Source organism: Thermobia domestica, chromosome 13, assembly GCF_964235325.1.
Source record: "Thermobia domestica chromosome 13, izTheDome1.hap1.1, whole genome shotgun sequence".
NCBI classification, from domain to species: Eukaryota; Metazoa; Arthropoda; class Insecta; order Zygentoma; family Lepismatidae; genus Thermobia; species Thermobia domestica.
In genome coordinates this window covers 46089673-46111454 of record NC_137466.1, presented here as the reverse complement: position 1 = coordinate 46111454, position 21782 = coordinate 46089673, and the positions used below count along the sequence as shown (strand labels likewise).

Sequence of the window (21782 nt, the reverse complement as noted above, 5' to 3'; positions counted from 1 at the left end):
TCTCTTCCGGTTAAGATACTTGATGCACCGACTTCTGAATCTGAAGAAAGTTTCGTTGTCACTAGAAAATTCTGTTTCATTTGAGCTATTTGTTACGTATCAACTATCCTGTGCATTTTCGAAGTATCGTTCTCCTTCACTTTCATGGCTATCTTCAGGACCTTCCTCAGAAGATAAAACTCCTTCTGCTGTAGCTACTCTGATACAACTTGTCTAAAGTTACTATCTTCTGGGCTCACTGAACCTTCCGTATTCCAGTTTCTTGAACCCATTTTGACTGGCTAGTCGGCTTATCTTGAAACTAACACCAAACTACACTCACACGTAATAATGTAACACTAACTTGCCTCAAAGGAGAGTAGGATATTAAAGTTATGAATATGAGGTTTATTATTAGCAACAAGGTTCATAAATACGTTTATAATCTGGGAAACTTGCAGCAAAAGGACTACACAGAGAAAATCACAAAACAAATACCAGTACAATGAGTTCTCCTTATAGTCAAATAGATGAGTTTTCGTTTGATAGATGAATATTATGCTCTAAAATGAAGTTAATTCAACAATTAAATTTATAAAGCACCTGTAAAATCTCAAGTCCAGATTTATATGACAATAAAATGCATTTATCTAACAACGGTAATTAAAGTTATTTCTTGTTGGGGTCTGAGAGACCCCAGGTATGGAAACCTAGAGTACAGGTGCAAAATAACAGACATCTCGGAAATTGTTGTTTGCAGAAGGCTAAAATTACGTAAGATGCTAAAGCACATTTAGATATTAGATGTCGCGAAAGATGAAGATTTGATGCAGATTTATTATACCACAAGGCACTTTAAATATCACTATGGGGTCTGTCAGACCCCACATATACATTCTAGGGTTAAGAGTGGAAAAGTGCGTCTCATACACCAGAAAATATGTTAATTAGTCAATTCTGGAGATTGAACTTAAAAAAACAAAGCCAAAAATAATGGAGTTGGCTGTGTGGTGGTTTATAGTTTAACGTTTCTTTTCAGCACAGGGAATCCACAGTTTAACATAGAATCCGAATTTATGACAAAGAATTCAACCAAGATCTTCAGCGTCAACAAACGTGATGATCAAATATCATTCAGTTAAGAAATGAAATGAAATCTTTGAGTTTTACGTCCCACGGTTATACCGGCTAGGCTGAAGGAGACGGCGATGATGAGAAACGAGTACTTGCACAATCATTTTTAGAGAGGCTGTTTGGGAGTACTTGATCACTCTGCAGCTACCTCTCTAAAAATTGATGTGCAAGTATTGCAGCATTCTTAAACATGGATATTTGAGAAGTTCACACACCAGTTGCTCACTGATGCCTTGACTGGACTACGATAGGTTCATAGTAGTGGACAAGTTCACTTGCTTCAGGTTTTTGGCACCTTATAACTCCGAAACTATCTATCAACTTTTGAGCACAGGTCCATATTAACTTTTTTTTCTTATTTTGCTGTGAGGAATCTGTTCCCAAAATATTGAGACACATTTTTGTAACACCCTGTATACGAAATAGACCCAGTAATCATTAATTGATATCAGAGCATTAAAAAAAAAAAAAAAAAAAGTAAAACTGGAAGAAAATGAAAAAAGACAAAGTAGTAACGAAATACATAGATGGACACTTCGTTTTACTTTGGGATTAAAATATTGTTTTTCTTACTTTGATTCTATTTTTTCTCTTTCCGCATCTTGTGCGAGTTTTTCAAATTTTTGTTTCTCCTCCTCTGGTAGTGCTTTCCATCTTTCAGCCAGCATACTTCCAACTCGAGTGAAGTCAATTCCTGGGAACTCTAGCAGAACTACTCAAATAAAAAATAAAAACAAATAATATATTTATTAAAAAAAAATACCAAGAAATATGACAGAGGGACAAGTAAAATTTCGAAACGTTAAATTCATTGAATGTTTTAAGTACTCAATATTATTTTCCCAATTGGTCATTAACACAACATTTTTAATTTTTGATCCTAATCACTATGAAATCGTCTCAAAATTCTGTACGAATGTATATGTATCTCAGTATTTTAGTGCTACTCAGTTTATTAAATATGTATACAGAAAGAAAAAAAAAACTGTAACGTTTCTGTACTTGTTACTACTTATGTAGTACATTTAACTTAAATTGTTAACATTTTACTCATTACTTATTTCTGCTGTAAGCTTAATGCCTAATTTGGCTAAAAGAATGTTTCTATAAAAAGATAATTTATCTTTCTTTCTTGTATTGGTCTGAGCATGAGACAGGCTTCCTCTTGGATATTGACCTATGTAAAACAGGTATGCTTACGAAAGAGCATTTTCAGAAAAAAAGTTTGATATGAGAAATAGAAAAATAAGTATTTTTTAATCTACCCTCTAAAGGTGCAAATTCGAACAAAAAATCAGATTAACGAAATCCGAATGGACCGAGGATCAGATGTGGCATAAATTGCTGAAAACTGATCAACATTTATAGAGATCTTTGTTTTTTATTTATTTATTTATTATTTAAAATGGCAGAGTTAAGGCATAACCTTTTCTTCCACTCAACCATTTACGTTTTCTCTTTTAGAATCGGATCTCACAGTCTTTTTTTTTTTTTTAATTTTATTTTTTACAACGAGAATGAAAAGGATATATACACTTAGGCAACGTTAAAGAGTTACAGACATACAGAACAATACAAAGAAAATAAGACATTAAAAGTGAAAATTAAACTTATTACATATAAAATAAACAAACGACAATGCTGAAGACATGTTAAACTATACAAGGAGAGAGAAACAAAGAAATCAATCTTGATTATATATAACATATAAAATACATTCCTTTGATTGACTATGTATAGATAAAATGATGCACATACTTAAGTGATTGTGTATAATATATACGTACATACACATGTATCAGAAAGGAATAGAAAAGAAGAAGAAATAGAAAAAGAGAGAAAAAAAGAAAAACGAACTAATGTTATGAACTAATCTGGAGAACATTCATTTTATTTTGTGCAATGGACATAAAGAATTGCATTTCGTTTCATTTCTACATTTTCTTTCTTTTACATTAGAATGTGCTCTTTATTCACGTTTAATCCTCACTCGTGGGAAAAGAGATAATAACGTGCTCTCACAGACTCTGCTAATACGTCATGATAAGGCTTCAGACAATGAGAGTACATGTGCAGACGAAAAGAATAAAAATTTTCACGTACTGAGGGTTCTGAGATTATATTTCACACCTGGGTTCCAGACCCGTGGGCAGGGCTTCTTGAGAGAAAGGGGAAGAGCGATACTTTATTCTTCAACATGGACACGAAATAGTGAGACCTACATATCTTCGTGCTTAAGTATCTATGGAGTAATCGGACTTGTATCACGTTTTGTATTTAATTACTACTTAGTCTGTGGCTATTTGAGAATGTGTTTTCGAAGCGTTACCCCCTAGAGCGAACGCGACCAAGGTGGCTATTCGGTAACTTTACTTTCGCCAGAGTTATAAATTATACTGTGAACCAGTCAGGGTTTCCTTTTTTGCCAAGTCCAGATCTATAGTAGCAGAGTTCCACTACTCTGCACAAAGCATCTTGCAAGCAGCTGTTTCTTGCTAAAACCCTCTTGCCTGACAACACGTCTTTCCTTTTTTCCTTCCTTTAGACATCTTTTAAACAGCAGGCGGTCTATTGTTCCGAAACGCACCAAATACGCTCGAGCTGACGTTTTCTCCGCGTTTTTATTGATATCGTGTGTGTGATTAGCCATCCATATTTAAATACATGGTCAGCGTATTCCAAACAATAAAAACGCTTTGCGAACGCTACAAAAAGCCGCCTACTTAAGAACATTTTTTTTTTTTTAATCTTGTTAACCGAAACCTAACAACGTAAGTGTGAAGCTGTTCTAAACTTGTCAAATATATTCAAATTGAACTGCGGATGCATTGGATTCATTGATCCTCTCGTTGTCTATTTTGTACATGGTCCGCCTATTATTAGTTTCTTTATATTATGTTATTTCAAGCAAACGTCTCTTGCTGAAGTTGCTACTTATTCTGTAACTTCTAATATAGTGGTTTATTGCGGTTGTTTGTGGTGAGGTTGGAACAAAACTTCGATTTGTTTGAATCACATCACAATTTGCAGGGAAATAGTATTTGTATGTAAGTTGCTTTGTATGTATTCAGGTCAATATTAGCGAAGCTATCAATGCACAAATGCTGAACGGATTCCAAGTTCTATTCCCGAGCTTGGTTATCACGTTGGTTTCTTTTGCCATCCGCAGTAATCATTACAGATTAGAAGTGTATGGTAAGTGCTCCAGATAGCTAATGGTTAATGCAACAGCATGGTAAGCTGAAGACCTACATTCGAAACTCATTCCAGTCGCATTTTTCACTCTTTGCATTATACACAAACACTGTCTTGTATTTGGCAAACTGCAGAAATAAAAATAAAAACAGTTTTAATGGCACTATTAACGGAATTTATTTCCTAAAGATATCATAAAATGAATGAAAGAAAGAGGATAAATTAAAGCGACACTAACGATATTATGTGTCACAGATTAGGTGGGTGCGAATGAAATGTCTACCTCAAGTGCGTAATTTCAAAACACAAAATATGAAAACTGTAATTCTTGGTTAATCAAAATAGTCGCCGTCTACAGCCAACCACACACTTTTGACATTGCTCAGGCAACGATTGGATTCTGTGGCGACAGAAGGCTGGAGTCTGCGAAAACAAGTCCTTAACCGCAAACTGCATCGCCCGATCATTAGTAAAGATCTTCGCTCTTAAGACTTCGATATGTCTCAAGGAATGGTAGTCACTGAAATAGACGGTATACCTACCTCATCCGCAATAGAATAAGTTTTCTTACGGCCTGCTTCCACGGTATTACTTCGGAGCCCCTCCGAACATGATGTTGGTCGGTTCCCATGGGCACGGGGCTCAATTTGCAATGCTGTGTCACAGCAACGAAATTTGAAAAATGAATGGCGAATAGTGCGTTCATTCACCATTCTTCGTCCAAATGCATTATTTATTATTATTATTATTATTATTTTACGGCTTACTGTGCAGAATGTCCCAGTTCGAATGTTCTCCATCGTGCACTTTCATATGACTCCGTAACTCCGTTCAACAATGAGCAGCCTCCTGATTGGGTACCCAAGTCTGTTAATCGGACGTGCACAGAATTTGTGACACTACACGCGTGACCTTACTCAATCCTTGTATAGTATTGTATTGCTGAGTGAATCTCCCACCAGACGTCAAACAGGATATTTCATTTGTACCATCCTAATACACGAAGAAGAGATATGACTAGTGAAGACTCGTAAGAATCAACTGAAGTTAAGGCGAACATAGCAAACTTCTACCATTCGATTCAATTGGTATTTGTGTGTTTCTCTGTTTGCCCTTCTGTTCCATGATAACTCTCACAAAACTTATTAGAGTTTAACAAAACTTCGGAAATAACTTATAATTTATGATCTTTGAATGTGTGTGATATTGAAGGATGGAACGTCAGGAATCTAAGCATAGCTAGAAGGTAGAAAATCTAAAGAAAGTGATACAACGACTGAACGTGAATATAGTGGGGATCAGCAAAGTAAAATGGAAAATACAATACGATTTTTGGTCAGGTGAATATAGAATTATTAACTCGGGTACAGAAAACGGTGTCACTGCAATTGGATTTATAATGAATAAGAAGATAGGACGACAAGTATGAAATTACAACGAAGTAAACGACAGTGTCTATAGCAGTAAAACCAGCTACCAAAATAACGGATACAACTATTAACCAGTACTATGCCAACAACAGTGCACGATGATCAAGAAGAAGAGGAGGTTTATGAAGCTATTGGAAACATCATGGAAGGTGTAAAGGAAGAAGAAAATCTCATTCTGGTACAACATTGGGGTGCGATTGTAGGCCCAAAAAGAAATACAATAGGAAAATATGGACTAGGAAAGCGCAAAGAAAGAGGAGAAAAACTGATTGAATTTTGCACGAAGAACAAGCTAGCAGTAGCAAATACTTTGTTCAAGAAACATAAGCACCGAATTTATACGTGAAAAATGCCAAGAGATTTACAGGCAAACTGAAGAAAAAACAAATTCAAAAAAGTTAAGAGAGAAAGATAGTACAAAAATCAACGAAAAAAGAAATTAGCAAGGAATGATTATTCATAAAACCGGCCTGCTTACTACCGCAAAAGTATTAGGTAACGAAGAAAAACTAGCACGGAAAAAATGGATCACTGAGAAAATTCTGAGTTTAATGGATGAGAGAAAGCAATTGAAGAATATCAACAACAATGAGGCAAGGACGCCGTATAAAAGAATACGAAATCAGATCATTCGTAAACGCAGGCTTGCTAAGGAGAAGTGGATAAAACAATGTGAAGAAATAAAAAAGTATATACAAAAAGAGTAGATATGGCTTATAAGAAGGTTAAAAGGAACTTCAAACCACGGAGACCAACAATTAATGTACTAAAAGATAGAAAAGGAAGACCAATGACTAAACTGGAGATAAAATGAAAACGTGGAAGAAATATTTAGAAAGGCTCTATGAAATTAGAATTTTATAAAAAAAAAAAAAAAAAATGGAGGAAGTAGAAGAATTAGCACGAGAAAACTTCATACTGAGATTTGAGTATGACAAAAAAATATTACAAGACTTAAAACATGGAAAAGCTCCACGTGTAGATGAGGCACCAGCAGAAATCACATCAAGTAAGGGACAGAAAGTTTAGTATAAATTGTATAAATTAATTAGCCAAAAACAGTTAAGTGCTGAAAAATGCGAGAATCACAGAACGATAAGCTTGCTTACATATGTTTCAAATATCTTGACAAGATAAACTACAAAAGATTGGAATCCAAGATAGAAGTATTACTAGCAGATGACTAATATGGATTTAGAAGGAAAAGAGGAAAAGGAAAGAAATATTAACATTAAGAGGATTGCTAGAAGAGAGAGTTTGAGTGGGAAGAATAATTTACGTAGCAGTTGTGCATCTAGGAAAAGTGGTTGATAATGTAGAATGGAGTAAAATGCTCAAGATTCTCAATGAAGCAGGAATAAACTACAAGAAGCGAAGAATAATATATAATCTATACAAAAAAGGTAACAACTGAGGTAGAAGGAAAGAGAAGAAGCAGCAGCAATTCCAGATATATATATATATATATATTACAAATCAACTCATCCGGCAGTGACTAAAGCAAATATATGGAAATACTTTTGTTCCGTAGTTATACGACTTATCTTATTAGTCAGATATGACCACTTGCCAAAGCTAGGCACCATTAATGGATATCCAAACTCCATATTATTAAGTTGGTACAAACAGGTTAAAAATAATTTATGTTCCGCTAGAACTGAAATCGGAACCAATGAACTTAAGTAGGATTGCCAATGTACCCCAGACTGACAACTGCATTAAATAAAGATTCCTTACACAATACGGTTTTCGTACTGCGTTAACCAATCCCCCCCCCCCCCTCAAAAAAAATGTGGAAAAGAATATCACCCAATTGAAGAGCTACTACACTGATCTCAATGAAAAATCCCAAGTGTGAAACAAAATGCAGTTGCTAGGATGAGGGTTACATGGATATGACAAAAGGAAACCTCAAAATACGGATTAAATAACATCTCAGAGATACTGGGAAATACATAAAACATTGACATAAAAATAAAAATTACAATATGAGCTGAACCTATCACGTCTGAACAAAAGAATACACGAACTATATCCGCCATGTTACAGCGTACCGTACTGTTTCTCCATTAGATGAGTGACCAGCAGCTTCGAAAAAGTGTTTCTATGCACTACTCTGCCACGGTGAGTTCGTTCCTTTTACTTTCCTGGCACTTTTATTATTTTCTCCTCCTGTTTTTAACCTTCGTTATCAAGGCTCCAGGGAAGAGCCGAAAGCAAAGTAGTGCAAGAAGCTTTCAGGAATTACAGTTATCTGTAAGTAGAATGCCTGTGAAAATACCTGAGAATGTTAATATTACGTCTGTACATGATTATTTCTGTAAACACACGTAAGTCCTCAACAGATACATGGGTCGTTCAACATATAAATTTCCCTAAGCTGTAAAATTTTTGTGTTTTAAGTTGCATTTGTAAACTATACATACGTGTGTAGGTGGGTCCTTCCTCACCTTTCCACATAATCTCCATTGAGATTCAGGCATTTGTCTCACGGTTGCACCAATTTGTCCGAAACACTTTGTAAAATATTAGGGCTTAGACTATTTAGCATGATCCTCACATTTCGCTTTACTTCTTCATCTGTTTCGAAACGTTCACTTTGTAATGCAAACTTTAACACCGGAAAAAGATGGAAGTAACTCGGCGTTAAACTGAGGCTATATGGACCGCGTCGTTCTCACCTTAATTCTTCAATTATGTGTCTTATTGGCGTTCCGAGTGGGGGTGGGCGTTATCATCAAGAAAAGATCAGGTCACTTATGTCGAATTGCGTTTCCCTGACGAAGAGTTTAGGTTTAACATAAGCGAGCTGGTTTTCTGTTACCTGGTGAAGAAGGATTTAGGATTTTAGGATTTTAGATTTTTAGGCTTTCGGCATCTAAGGCCATTTAGCCCTTCACGATTAGAGGGATGACGTCCCTCGGCGAGCACACAATCCGGGGAAAGGGAAGGAAGAAAGGGGCCTGGGACCTATAAGTTAGGTACCACCCCAGCATTTGCCTGGTGTGAATGAGGAAAACCCAGGAAAACCTCATTCAGGGTGGCTGGCCTGAAAAAGCGTGTTACACTTTTTCGACCGAGTGCTGGTGAAGAAGTGAAGCGGAATGTAAGAATCGTGCTAAATACCGAGAGCCCTGATTTTTTGCAAAGGGTTTGAACAAATTAGTGCAACGCTGAGACAAATACCTGAATCTCAATGGGGATTATATGGAGAAGTGAGGAAGGACCCACCTACATATGTATGTATAGTTTACAAATGAATCTTAAAAAATAAATATTTTACAGCTTAGGGAAAATTATATATTGAACGACCCACAAAATCATTTAAGCCTGCTCTACGAACTTAGGTTTCACCAGCTCCATTACTAAGATATAATTGATAAATCAAGATAGAATACCAGAAAAAGAGAGATTAATACTTGCATCTAATTATTATATACATTAAAAGAAATCTATACGTACTTTTGCGTCTTTCGTCCTTTGAAAATATTGTAAACGCTCGCATTTCTTTTCTCCCCATTTGACTGCAAACGCTATGATTTATCACAGAAATATCAACAGTTTCAACTTTCTTCTTAGCAGGACAGTGATTTTTCGAACGAACCGCTGCTTCAACATTCATCTTTGTATTTGGAACAAGCATCTGCGCACCAGACTGACATAAAAAATAAATAAAATAAAAAAATTCAGAAAAAAACAGATGGTTCTGAAATTTTAAGAATGCACCAAAAGAAATAATAATAATAATAATAATAATAATAATAATAATAATAATAATAATAATAATAATAATAATAATAATAATAATAATAATAATAATGGAGAAATAGGTAGAGGAAATAAATTGACAACTTTAAACGTAAGTCATTACTTTTGGGTTAAAATTCCAATCGAAGTACGATAGATTTATGTAACTAGAAATACAATTGGAAAATGACTAATGTAAAAGTTCTACCCATTTCTGATGTGCAGATGAAGTGCAAACAACATAAAATGTACCTTACTTAGGTCTCTGTATAGTTACCATCATTATTGATTTTATCTTGAGATCTTTCTGATAAAATAAATTCTGCGCCAATACAAAGGTTTGAAATCGAAGAGCTCACACAAGCCAACTTTGACAGCCTTCAAATTATCGAAGATTTTCTCAGAAGAGGAGTTCTACAATAAGTAAAACAAGGGATATTCTAAAGGAGACAAGTCGGGGGAGTATAGCGGATGGAATACACCTCCCAACCAAAGTTCATTAATTTCTAGCATGTCATGGCAGCCATATGCAGTCTAACATTATCATGTGGATGATGACTTCTTGACGATTGATGAGGCCTGGCCTCTTCGATCGCAATGCTCTGTGCACTCTCTCCAGCTGTTGACATAGAAAGTTACATTAATGGTTTGGTTAGGTTCTAGGAACTGCCAGTGAATCACTCCTTTCACCAACAACCTATCAGAAACGGTTACAACTTATGCACTTATCTAGAAGTTGATTTCGTTCACTATCTGATATAAACAAAGAAGCATCTGTACTACGCGCCACCATCTACGGGATTGGGTTTTATTCTTGTGCTTCTTGTACTCGTCAGTGTTGAAAATTTGCACTACAGGAAGTGCCCAATACACACGCGAACCAATAACGAAAACACTTCACTGAAAGATATTCAGGATATCTATTAAAATTCCAAAATGAAATTTCGTGACTTTTTCTTTATCAAATTATAAAATTTCATAACATTCAAAAACAGTATCTATATTCTGTAGTACCTATCTTTATCTTATTTCTACTTTCAAAAGCTTTTCCCTGGAGCAATAAAAACTTTATGTCTTCTCACATCACTTTCAGTATATTCACTGTATAATGTAATGTCTGTGTTGTTCGGTAACTAACCAACAGCAAACACTCACAAATCCACTAAACTTAAAATTACATATCTAAATACCATGTAATTTTATTGATCTACATACACTGACAAATCCTTAGCAATCCTTCAAAAATGTCACACTGATTTGTACTGATGGATTCTATCTCTCTTTTAAGTTGGCAATACTGTTTTACCCTTTTTTGAGTTTTTCGATTTCCTTTTGAAGTGCTTCAATGTCCTCTTCGGTCTGTTGTAACAATCTCCTTTTCTTCTCCTTCAACTCTTTAAGATATTCTGCTTCCATCTTGATTTTGTTCTGGCTTTCGTGTTCCTCATATCGTTTCTGCGTCAGAGCTTCCTTCGTTTCAACGAAGCATTTCTCACAGCCATGATCATAGATTTTGTTACCGATACCTTACGCAAACCTCCAATGGATTTCCCAATATACGGAACATTGGGAAATCAAAGAATGTTCAGAAAGATTCTCCACTAAACACTCTTTGTTAACAGAAAATCCTCTTTCTTACAGCACTATTTCCATGGAACATTGTAAGCATACTTTTAGAAAATTCTAGAAGTTTTTCATCATGACTGAAACTTTTCGTAAGAAATACATGTAACCTGTCTTTCTTCCAATTAAACGATTTACATACTTCTTGAATATATATATATATATATATATATATATATATATATATATATATATATATATATTTACACGGCAACAAATAACTTTTCTTAATTTCACCTACTTCGACGTATGGCTTTTCAAGGTCAGTTCCAGTATAGCACTACTAATACAGATTCTCTCAAACAACTATTTGTCATCACATACGGAGAAAGGCACCTCTCACCATAACCTTGCGCAATGGTGATTTCTGATTAACTAATAATGTAAACAAAGAAACAACAAAATTTCTGCAATCTTTTCTGAAAAAAAGAATTCCAAGTTCTCGTATTCCTTAGCATGCTGCACTGTTGAACCAAACCCAATATCCACTGGTCTAACATCCAGAAGATTCTCTGTCTTTGTCACATCCATGTCTTTGTCACATCCACAACTATCAGTTGCTTGGCTGTTATAACAGAAGACATTACACTCTTTTTCAAGAAGCGATTACCAATACTGCGGACCACAGAATACAGTTCATCAAACATGAATGGTAAAAGAGGTTTGTCCGATTGAAAATTTGTCCGTGTACTAGTTCTAATGCTACTGGTTGCAAGAATGAAAGTTTCGTTTGTAGGCAAGTCGTCCGCTAAAAAAACTTCTGTAGAACATGAAAATTTTGTGTGTCCGGAGGTTTTGATGACGCTTAATTGACATATTTCTTCAAGAAAGGCAACAACTCGATCGCTCTTTTGAATTTGGGTGCGAATTAGACCAAATTTCCATGCATGGGATAGAAGCATGCTTTGCTTGCGATTTGGTAACATCTAAAGGCGACCACAGGCACTTTTGGAAGTGAATTCTGACGTTTTACGGAACATTTTCCAGTCTCTACTTATATTTGTACAAATTTAAAAAATCGTGACCCAAAAGCTAAATTTATTGACTTTCATGATCGTTTCGTGATTTCGTGACTTTTTCTCGACTTTCGTGACCGATAGACACCCTGGTAGTGTTCTTAATTCATGCGATATCATTAATTCCTTCTTCTTTTTTGTGTATAACATTGGTTTTCAATCTTAAATTATACTAAAAATGAAGAAGTTTTTGTTCGCAGACCCACAATATAATCTAGCCAACCAAAATTTTTGATTTACACATCAGGCATTAATGTAAGAGCGAATATACAGTTAAGTAAATAGAAATAAATTGAACATACATTGTAACTACATTGTAATCTTGCCTTTATAACGGTATCTACTTACCTAGCAGTATTCTATCTTACAATTGTAATTAATAACTTCGGCTACTGTAACGTCTTATACAGAACATTTAATAAGTTACAAAGCCGATACTATTACCTACACTACAAGATTGAACAATGCTAGGTTAGTAGACAATCATTATGGACATACATTATTCAGTGTGAGATAAAGATAAATCAAACTACGATATATAAAAAAAATCCCCTAGCAAACTCCAATTAATTAACTAATTCACCTTCATTTAAAAACTATAGCGGAATTTGGTAAAGTGTAAATTGGGTAACACATCAGAACATACAGAAATAGCATTAATTTTAATGCGAAAAGCTATTTTAAAGTAGCATCTTTATATATATATATGTATAAAGTAAAAGTGTACACAATTAAGAGATTGGTCAAAAGAAGTGCGTGTAAGCATAAATGAGGAACTGAAATGTTTGCAACTGACGATTCCAATTAGTCTGAAAATAGTGTGCTTAAAAGGTAGATACTAGTAGCACAACTCAAACGAAAAACTGTCACATGATTTCAAAGTAAAAACACCACCACCAAAACTGAATGTCTTTATGTATTTTGTGTAACTATTTCGTTGGGAATTCGAATATGTATTTCAGTTCAAAATTCGTATAAAATAAATACAAATATGAATTGAAGTACTTGTGTAATATTTACATATAGTGGTATATCCTGGAAGTAAGTAATGCTGTATATATTGCGTTCGCGCAGGTTGCTAGTACATGATTTCAGATGTGATTTTCTTCAGCAACGCAGTGTGAACACAATAGGAATCAACATCATGCTGTGGGAACCATAACCTGCAATGGCTATTCGCCTCTACTGTTTATATAAGAAATGTTAACCAACGGAACTATATGTTGCCTTCTAACATAACAATGTCCACTTATACTACTCAATGCGCTCTCCAAGGCGTGCGTTCTCTCTTCTGGCCTGCATGATCGTCAGATCTATATCTATTAAACATGATGACATCCGTCACTTCCAAGACCATTCCAACGCCAGAATGCAGATCTGCATTGAAACTGGAGGAGCATACTGATATGAATCCATTCTATATATTATGTCCAAAGATCCTATATAATGTACAGTATACAACATTACGTACGTGTGTATAAAATTGCCTTTACGTGGATCCATAGTTTCTGGACATTTTTAATTTTCCACCAATGTATATATTACAATTACTAGTACCAGCAGAGGTTTTGCCTACTGCTGACCATATAGTTAATGTTAAATGGAAACGAACAACTGAAGTTCTGATTTTCTTCATGCACTGATAGGGCTGTTACGTATACGTAGGATGATGCCTGGTACGGAGTTAGGAAATAAATAAAAAGTTTTACGCCCTCAGAGTTGCCAGCAATTTTTCAAATCGATTTTCCCTGACAATTCCAGGTTTTCCAGGCAAAATCTATTATTTTCCACATATAATTCCTTCCTCCAAAGAAGAATCAATGGAAGGCTCTCCACAACATCCACCCACTACTTTCCATTCACTTTTCTTTTCTTTTTGTAAATACACAAGTAACAAGATTTAAATCTTTGATATACCGGTATCTCTTTCATTACAATAAAATTACAGTATCGTACTTATGATTGCAGTCCCACATAAATAATTTCTCTTATGGAACTTCACACTAAACAAATTACTACTGCATGTTTCCTTAGTTTCCACAGTTCATTTTAGAGATGATTTCACGGTCTCAGTTTCATATTTCAAATTTTGCATTTAATGGAAGACTCTAATGAAAGGTTTGCTTCTTTTTTTTTTTTCTTTCTTTCTAAAATGGTGATATAATTAGCTACGCGCTTATTTTCCTTTTTCTTTAATTCGTTTGCTATGGTTTTCGTCCTTTTCCTTTGCGTGGCTTCTTCATAACGTCCATATGATCCAAGTACGTACTGAAGCATTTTTGTCTATATAAATACCAAGGCGCCGTCCAGTACATTGTATAGTATCATGAACAACTCGTAAACTTACCGAAGATTCTTCATGCATACATTCCATCAGCATGTCATTGTTAAACTGAGAATCCTTCTCAACAAAAATATATCTATGGGAAAGGACAACTAACATTGTAATTATGTCCCACAAATTAACGAATTCACAATTATTAAGTAGACTGTAATAAAAGACATTTAACCTATCTGTGTATACATTAAATGATTCGAATTCCTTCTCTTTTATTGCTGAAACACACAATTTGTAAAATTGATGTTTTACTCTTTCAGCTTTGGCAGCTACAACTATATTCTTGTTATAGAGCTACTCAAGAACATTATACATCTTCCCTTCACTTACACTTTGGTTAGTACACAGGGTTCCCACTCATTTTCCCATGATCAAATTCCCTGACTCTTCCAGGTTTTCCAGGTCACTTCTCAGAAATTTCCAGGTACACCATTTTGTAGCACATATTTGTACCGGTGCACAGAAAAACAGAATTTGCACATGAAGGAAAAGAAACAACACTTTTTTTTTAAATTATGAAATGTTTCCTACCAAATAGCCGGATAAGGCAAAAAGTGAAATCTGGCAACTTTAAAAACAATATGAAAATAACCTGTACGCTATTTATGTACATTTTCTGAAAAAAAATGTTGCCAATGAATTTATGAAAGTGCTCACCATTTTCAATCTGAGCCTGACTTTACGTTTCACCCTGGATGGGGTATGGCTGTTTATTTTTATTTATTACTACAAGTATTCTATTATTTTTCCTTTTCACACAAGTAATTATAGTAAACATTTACAATCGTTAAAGTTGTTAATGGACGGATTCAGAAGCTAAAACATTTTATCATCAGTTTGACTATTTGTAAGACTTACTACAGATATATATTTTCTGTCTGTCAAGAGAGCTTTCTGCACTGATGATAAATAATTACAAAAGTTTTCGCAAGTCTGGTAATTTCTTATCAATGTCTGCTTCCTCGCGAGATAAAGTTGTAATAACTTTGGACTTCTTAACTTCAAGTTCTCTTATTTGAGACTGAATGTGTCTCTTCTGCAGTCTCTTTCTACGTTCATCTGATTGTTCACTTTTCTTTTTCTGTAATGCAGCATCTGTATATCTTGAGTGGGAGGAACGTACATATTGAAGCATCTTGTTGGTCACGTTCACTTTTAATGGACCACCCTCTACATAAACTGAGTCATACACCATTCTTTGAGCCATAACTCTCTCTTCACGCAAATTTTCCACTACTAAGTCTTTGTAAATAGAAAATCCACTTTCAACATTCGTGTTACCATGCGAAAGCCTAAGTGTTAATTTCATGACAGACCACAATTCCTTATATTCTTTGTTGTCTGTTAATATGTTTGCGTACACTTGACAAAGATTATCATTTTCAAGAGAAAATTCCTTGAGCTGCTGATGGACTTAAGTATCTGAAAGAAATCGGGTGTATTGCTGTTTTGCCACATCTGCTTGAGTTGAAAATATGTGGTTATTATCATGTAGGTAGGTGAGTAATGTATTCATCCGATTTTCCGCCTTACAAGTATCTTGAAGGATAACTGTGAAGTTCAAACAAGAAACTGTACATACAACACCATACTTAATACTTCTTTCGATCATTTTCAATATAGTTCCATTTTCAAGAAACTTCTGACATTGACTTAAAAATTTTAGCTTCTGTTTTTCAGACACTTTACTAATTGTTAGCTGTTTTCTAGTAGAAAATCCTACATCAATAGATTGTACAGGAAGAAAATTAACTTCGGAGTTCATGTCAATTTTCAACAGGTTTGGATAATTATTTTGCAGGATCTGTTTCTTTATACAACGACTCATCAAACTGAACAATACATCAAGAAATCAACCATACAAATAAGGTATCATTGAATCAGAGCTTTGAAATTTCTTCAATAACAGTTTAAATACTGATGCAATTGTGTTGAAGAAAGCAATTTTCGACAATGCCAATGGATCTTCACAGGCTTCATGCAAACAGTTTACAGACCCAGTGGACGATAATTTACTTGTTGAATTCAAATATTTCTTTACACTGGAAAAGATTTCCATGGCTCTTCTTGAAACGTCTGCATTTTCCACCCAACGGATTTGACAGAACTTCAGTGGAAAGTCCGAATAGCTAATTATAGCAATGAAGTCTGCCCGGATTTGACAGAACTTCAGTGGAAAGTCCGAACAGCTAATTATAGCAATGAAGTCTGCACGACGAGCAGGGCTATCTTAGAAAATTGAGTACATTGCTTTGAGAATACTATTAACCTTCCACTCACTTGTTGTGTGACCAGCCTGAAAAGGACCATTTACCACATGCAAGCCACATGATGCAAGTTCCAATGGCATATGGTTACCAAACTCTTCACTTAGATCGTCTTTAAGTTCCCTAAAAAAAACCAGTTTACATTTGGTCTACCCATTGATACTTGAAGTAATTTTCTAAAAGGGATATCTTGGAGAGCTGCTGTGAACTTCTCCATTACATCTGATGCCCTTGTATGCCCAAGAAAGGTGGAAGTCAAATATCTAGATGAAACCTTTCGCAAATCATCGTCCCCGAAAAGAAGTATTATATCCATTTGTTCTCTCTGAACTACCGAATTGAGCGACTCATCAAAATAAGCCACAATCTTTTCAGACTTCTAAACCTGACTCATCAGCTTTTCCTTTAATAAAAATAAATAAATGAATAAAATAAAATAAAATAAAAAAAAACTAGTCCATATGAAACTATATATGCTGCTTTTGTTGCACCAAGCGAAAACTGATTAGCTATTTTACTGTCAGGGAACATGGATTTGAAAAGATTTGATATATCAACACTTGAATTGTAGGAAAAATTATTTGCTATCATTTTTAAAACCCACAATACTTCAGCTCGAGTAACTTCACTTCTTTTAGCATAATTCATCATAGTATTTTCATTACTTTTAGATCCCTCTTCCTTTGGAAGAGGCATGGTTTGTTCCGCATTTTTAATTGAAAGACTATCCTTCAGGTTTGAAGAATCACTGGTAACAGACACAGCATCACATTTTCGTTCAAATATATCACTTATTTTTGGAGTTTTATGTCTGTTGCACTTGTGTGTGATTTACTTTTCATATGACTGACTACAGCCTGACGACCCATATTACTAAGCTCGAAGATTTTCTTGCACTTGGAACAAAACACTTGAAACTGATTGTGTTTAACTGGCTTCAGAAACTTGTCCCATTCAGGATTTAACTTCTCATCCATCCAATCAGAATGGAACTAGGATTTCTTCTTTGTAAACATTATCACGAGATATACTGCCCTACAAAGATATATTGATTTAATTTATCTGCGAGAGGAATAGCTACATTCATTAAATACACACATCTACAGAAATATCTCTAAGTTGCAATTAATGTAATCATTAAATTATCTGAACCTAATTAGAGTTCCAAAAAATTAGCACACTCAATCAGTGCATTGTTGTAGTGCTTTCGAAAATGAAACTCCGGTAAGATCTGAGACAGAATTCTGAACATAAAGTGATGATGTACGTTTAAAAAATTTGCCAATGAGAAAAAGAGTTTTCTTTTGAAAAACTCCCTTCCATGGGATAGAGAAATTTTGGCATATATTGGCATTGCTATTAAAGCTACATTAGCTTCCAAGTAATTTCAAAAACGATCTAACATTAATTTTCCATCCCAGGAATCTGAATCGTCTCATCTTTAGATACTAACAACAAAGAAAGCAAGTACATTCATATAGTAACAGGGCACACTGGATTATCTATTTTCAAGAATCATGCATCAGTATAAAAGTATGAGATATCTTTTCACTTTTGTAGCAAGAAAAAAAGTTCAAAACTTAAAAGTGCAGAAGACTCTTTGACTTTCAACATTAGAAACGCAGAAGTCAAACACATTCATGCATTAACACAGGAATTGCCCTGTTATATTTTTTTAAAAGTGGAAATATTAAACCACTGGCTCCAGTAGCAAGAGTAGCCACCTCTTTCAAGCATTTGTCATTACATAAGAAATGCCTGCTGTAGCTAAATGACATTTAAACAATAAGTTATAAAATTCCCTGACTTTTCCAGGACATTTTAGTGCTAAGCTGGATTCCCTGACTATTCCAGGTTTTCCAGAAGAGTGGGAACCCTGGTACAAATTTTACTTACGATTAGAATAAGACATGACAGATTTCGTACTATTTTAATGGACATTTTTCAATAATTTTTCATTTTTTTTTTTTTTTTTTATTAATGTCATCAGTATATAAAATTCCTTGACATTTCCAGGTTTTCCACGTCGCTGGCAAGCCTGCGTCCTACGGTTATGCCGATTAGGCTAAAAGAGGTAGTGATGGTGAGAAATGAATGAAATGGCTAAATGAAGAAAGTGGAAGGAAAACGGAAAACCTCGAGAAAACCCACGCACACGGTATTTGTCCACCACAAAGCTCACTTGGCGGCACGAGCTGGAATCGATCCAAGGACCCCATGCACAAGAGGTGAACGTTCTACCAGTCAGCCACCGCGGCTCCGGTACGGAGTTAAGCTGATAATGTGAGTCGAGTTCCGCTTATCGTACTAGGAATTTAGTATCGTACTAGGATTTCGATTCAACAGTAAGTTCCGTCTAACAAAACTTGCTGTTGCGTACGAATATAAAACATTATTAATAAAAGGAATCGAGTCCTGCGTATGGCGTGAATATTTCGTTTGTGAATTGATGCTCCACTATTCATTTTACAAGTATAACTCATCTCTCATTCTCTCTCTTACTATAAATACATAATATGATATATAAATACACAGTATAAATACATAATGCATACATAATAGTACAAATACATAATTTAATAATAATAAATATAGAAATAAGTAGAAGATGATGTGAATTCGGTTAACTCAGTTAATAAGTATTAATATTTGCTATCGGCACTCAATCTGGGTATTGAAAAACACGTTTTAGTTAGAATTCACATGAGTGATTTACAGTCTGGATTTTACAAGAAAGCAACGTGTCTGGCACAGAGTACCAGTGTCAATTCTAAAATTTTTGATACGTGCTTTACAACAGCCATTTTACAAAGCGTCTGCTGTATTCGATAGGACCAAGTTATTTAAACGAAACATCCTACCAATATAGAGTGAAACATTGCCAATCTTTTGAAAATATTTAACAAAACAGAGCGTTTCGCACTATAAGCTCTTCCGGCCAATTTCATAATTCCATTATTAGATCAAAACTCGTGCTTGATGGAAGAAAATTAAATGCCAGTTTCTCGGATGCCGCGCGGATGCTCGAAAACAGAAATACAAGTAACATGATCATTTTTTTTTTAGTTTTTAAATTTTTTTTCGTTTTCGGATAAGTAACAAAAAATGATGGAGCTACTATTAAATCAGAAATTAAGCATTCACCCAATAAGCGTGAGACCGGGATTCGATTCTTCGTCCGTACAGTCATCAGATTATTTTTTTTTTCCAACATTTTTCTATACACATCAGTAATGTATAAAAATAAATTAATTCAAAGTACTATTACATGCATTATGATGACCTTGAATACGAAAAGCCAATTAACGAGCGTGTCAAAAAAACAGTCGTTAAGATACCAACTTCAACGGTTTCTCGCTCCAATTACAAACAATCACATGCACAATGCGAAGCACTGATATCTAGTGACGGTTTCATTGTCAAGGATTGCATTCCCGGAATCCTCTAACGTGATATCTACGCATATAAAGCACATTTCCATAGTTCTCATCACATATATAGGGTGGGCGGGAATAAATCCCTTATTCATTTTTCCTAAAGTAACCTTTTATCCTTAATTTTAATATTCCTTGAAATAGAAGAATTTTATTATATGGTATCTCATTACTTTCATTGCAAGTATCAATGGTGGACCATGGTGCAACGTTTAATCTTGCGTAAGTGGGCTCAGTTTGCATCACGATCATAAGTGGTTGCACAATGGGTGCACCCACATTAACTCCAGTGTTCATTTTTTCTACAATACCTACTTTTAATACTTCATCTAATCCGTCTCCAACCTGCACCCAACAATTCTGTGTCCGTTACTGATCCTGGTTCGAAGTTTGGGAGTCCGTGGTTCAAGCGTATAGTTGGTGGCAAAGAGTGAAAGAAACTCATACCTGGGTAGATGCAAGATCATAAAAAGTTGCCATTTGAAGCTAATAGACAAAGGTTCTGAAGCAGATATTAGGAGATACGGTTGTCCCTCAAAGTAAAGGATGGAGGAAAATGTGCAACTAGTTCAGGAAATGTTCACACAAAATCCTCAGAAATCAGAACAAGCATCTCGTGAAAGTGGTATAACCAGACACACAATCCGAACTGTTCTAGAGGAGGAGTCGAATTTTCGTTCATAGAAACATACGACTGCCAGAAATAATTGACGGAAGACTATGAGTGAGTATGGGGAGTGACACTTGCTTGGTATGAATATTAATCTCCTATTTATAACATCATCATGTCAATATAATAAAATAAAAAGTAAAAGATCATTTGGTCATGATAGTATACCATCTTATATTTTTAAGGGCTGTAAAGAATTCCTCATCAAACCATTGACTTATTTGTTCAATTTGTCTTTGCATCAAGGAAAATTTCCAGCAAAATTTAAAATTTCAGCGGTATGCCCAGTTCCTAAAGCTAATCCAGTAAGATTGATAGAAGATCATAGACTAATTAATCTGATACCTTCTCCTGCTAAAATATTTGAAGCAGTTATTTATAAACATCTATTCAATCATGTTTCTAGATATTTGTTTAACTCTCAATATGGCTTTAGGTGTAATCGATCAACTACTTCAAATTTATTGGTTATGAATCAAGTAATTAATGACTCTTTCAGTAGAGGGACACAAGTAGATGTAATATATACAGACTTTAAACGAGCTTTCGACTTAGTTGACCATGGTGTACTTCTTAGAAAGCTGAGAATGTTTGGTATATCGAGGGATTTAATTAAATTGTTTTATTCATATTTAACTGAAAGAATGCAATATGTAATCTTTAATAATATCAAATCTAAACAATATTCAGTATATTCAGGGGTACCTCAAGGATCAAATTTAGGTCCTTTACTTTTTCTGATAATGATTAATGATCTACCAGAAGCTTTTAAACATACATCATGCCTGATATTTGCAGACGACACCAAATTATATAATGAAATCCAAACAGAGAGGGATTGTAATGCATTGCAGTCGGATATAAATAGACTAAGTGAGTGGTGTATGAAAAACAAATTCCAACTGAATATTTCTAAATGTTATGTAATGACTTATACACTCAACAAAAA

The 21782-nt window shown here is 34.7% G+C and overlaps 1 protein-coding gene across 6 annotated transcripts in view; it reads right to left on the bottom strand.

Moving 5' to 3' along the window:
- Positions 1–21782, bottom strand: part of LOC145668127 (PMS1 protein homolog 1-like) — a 153356-nt gene that overhangs the window by 80018 nt on the left and 51556 nt on the right. For all 6 annotated transcript variants that reach the window (XR_014127976.1, XR_014127975.1, XM_081735686.1 and 3 more), the window contains 2 exons: positions 9201–9393; positions 1687–1825 (listed from right to left, as the gene is read on the bottom strand). Coding sequence is in view for 4 of the 6 variants with exons in the window: in XM_081735686.1 (XP_081591812.1) it covers positions 1687–1825; positions 9201–9393 (332 nt within the window). In the remaining 2 variants the exon portion in view is untranslated. The remainder of the gene's footprint in view (positions 1–1686; positions 1826–9200; positions 9394–21782) is intronic.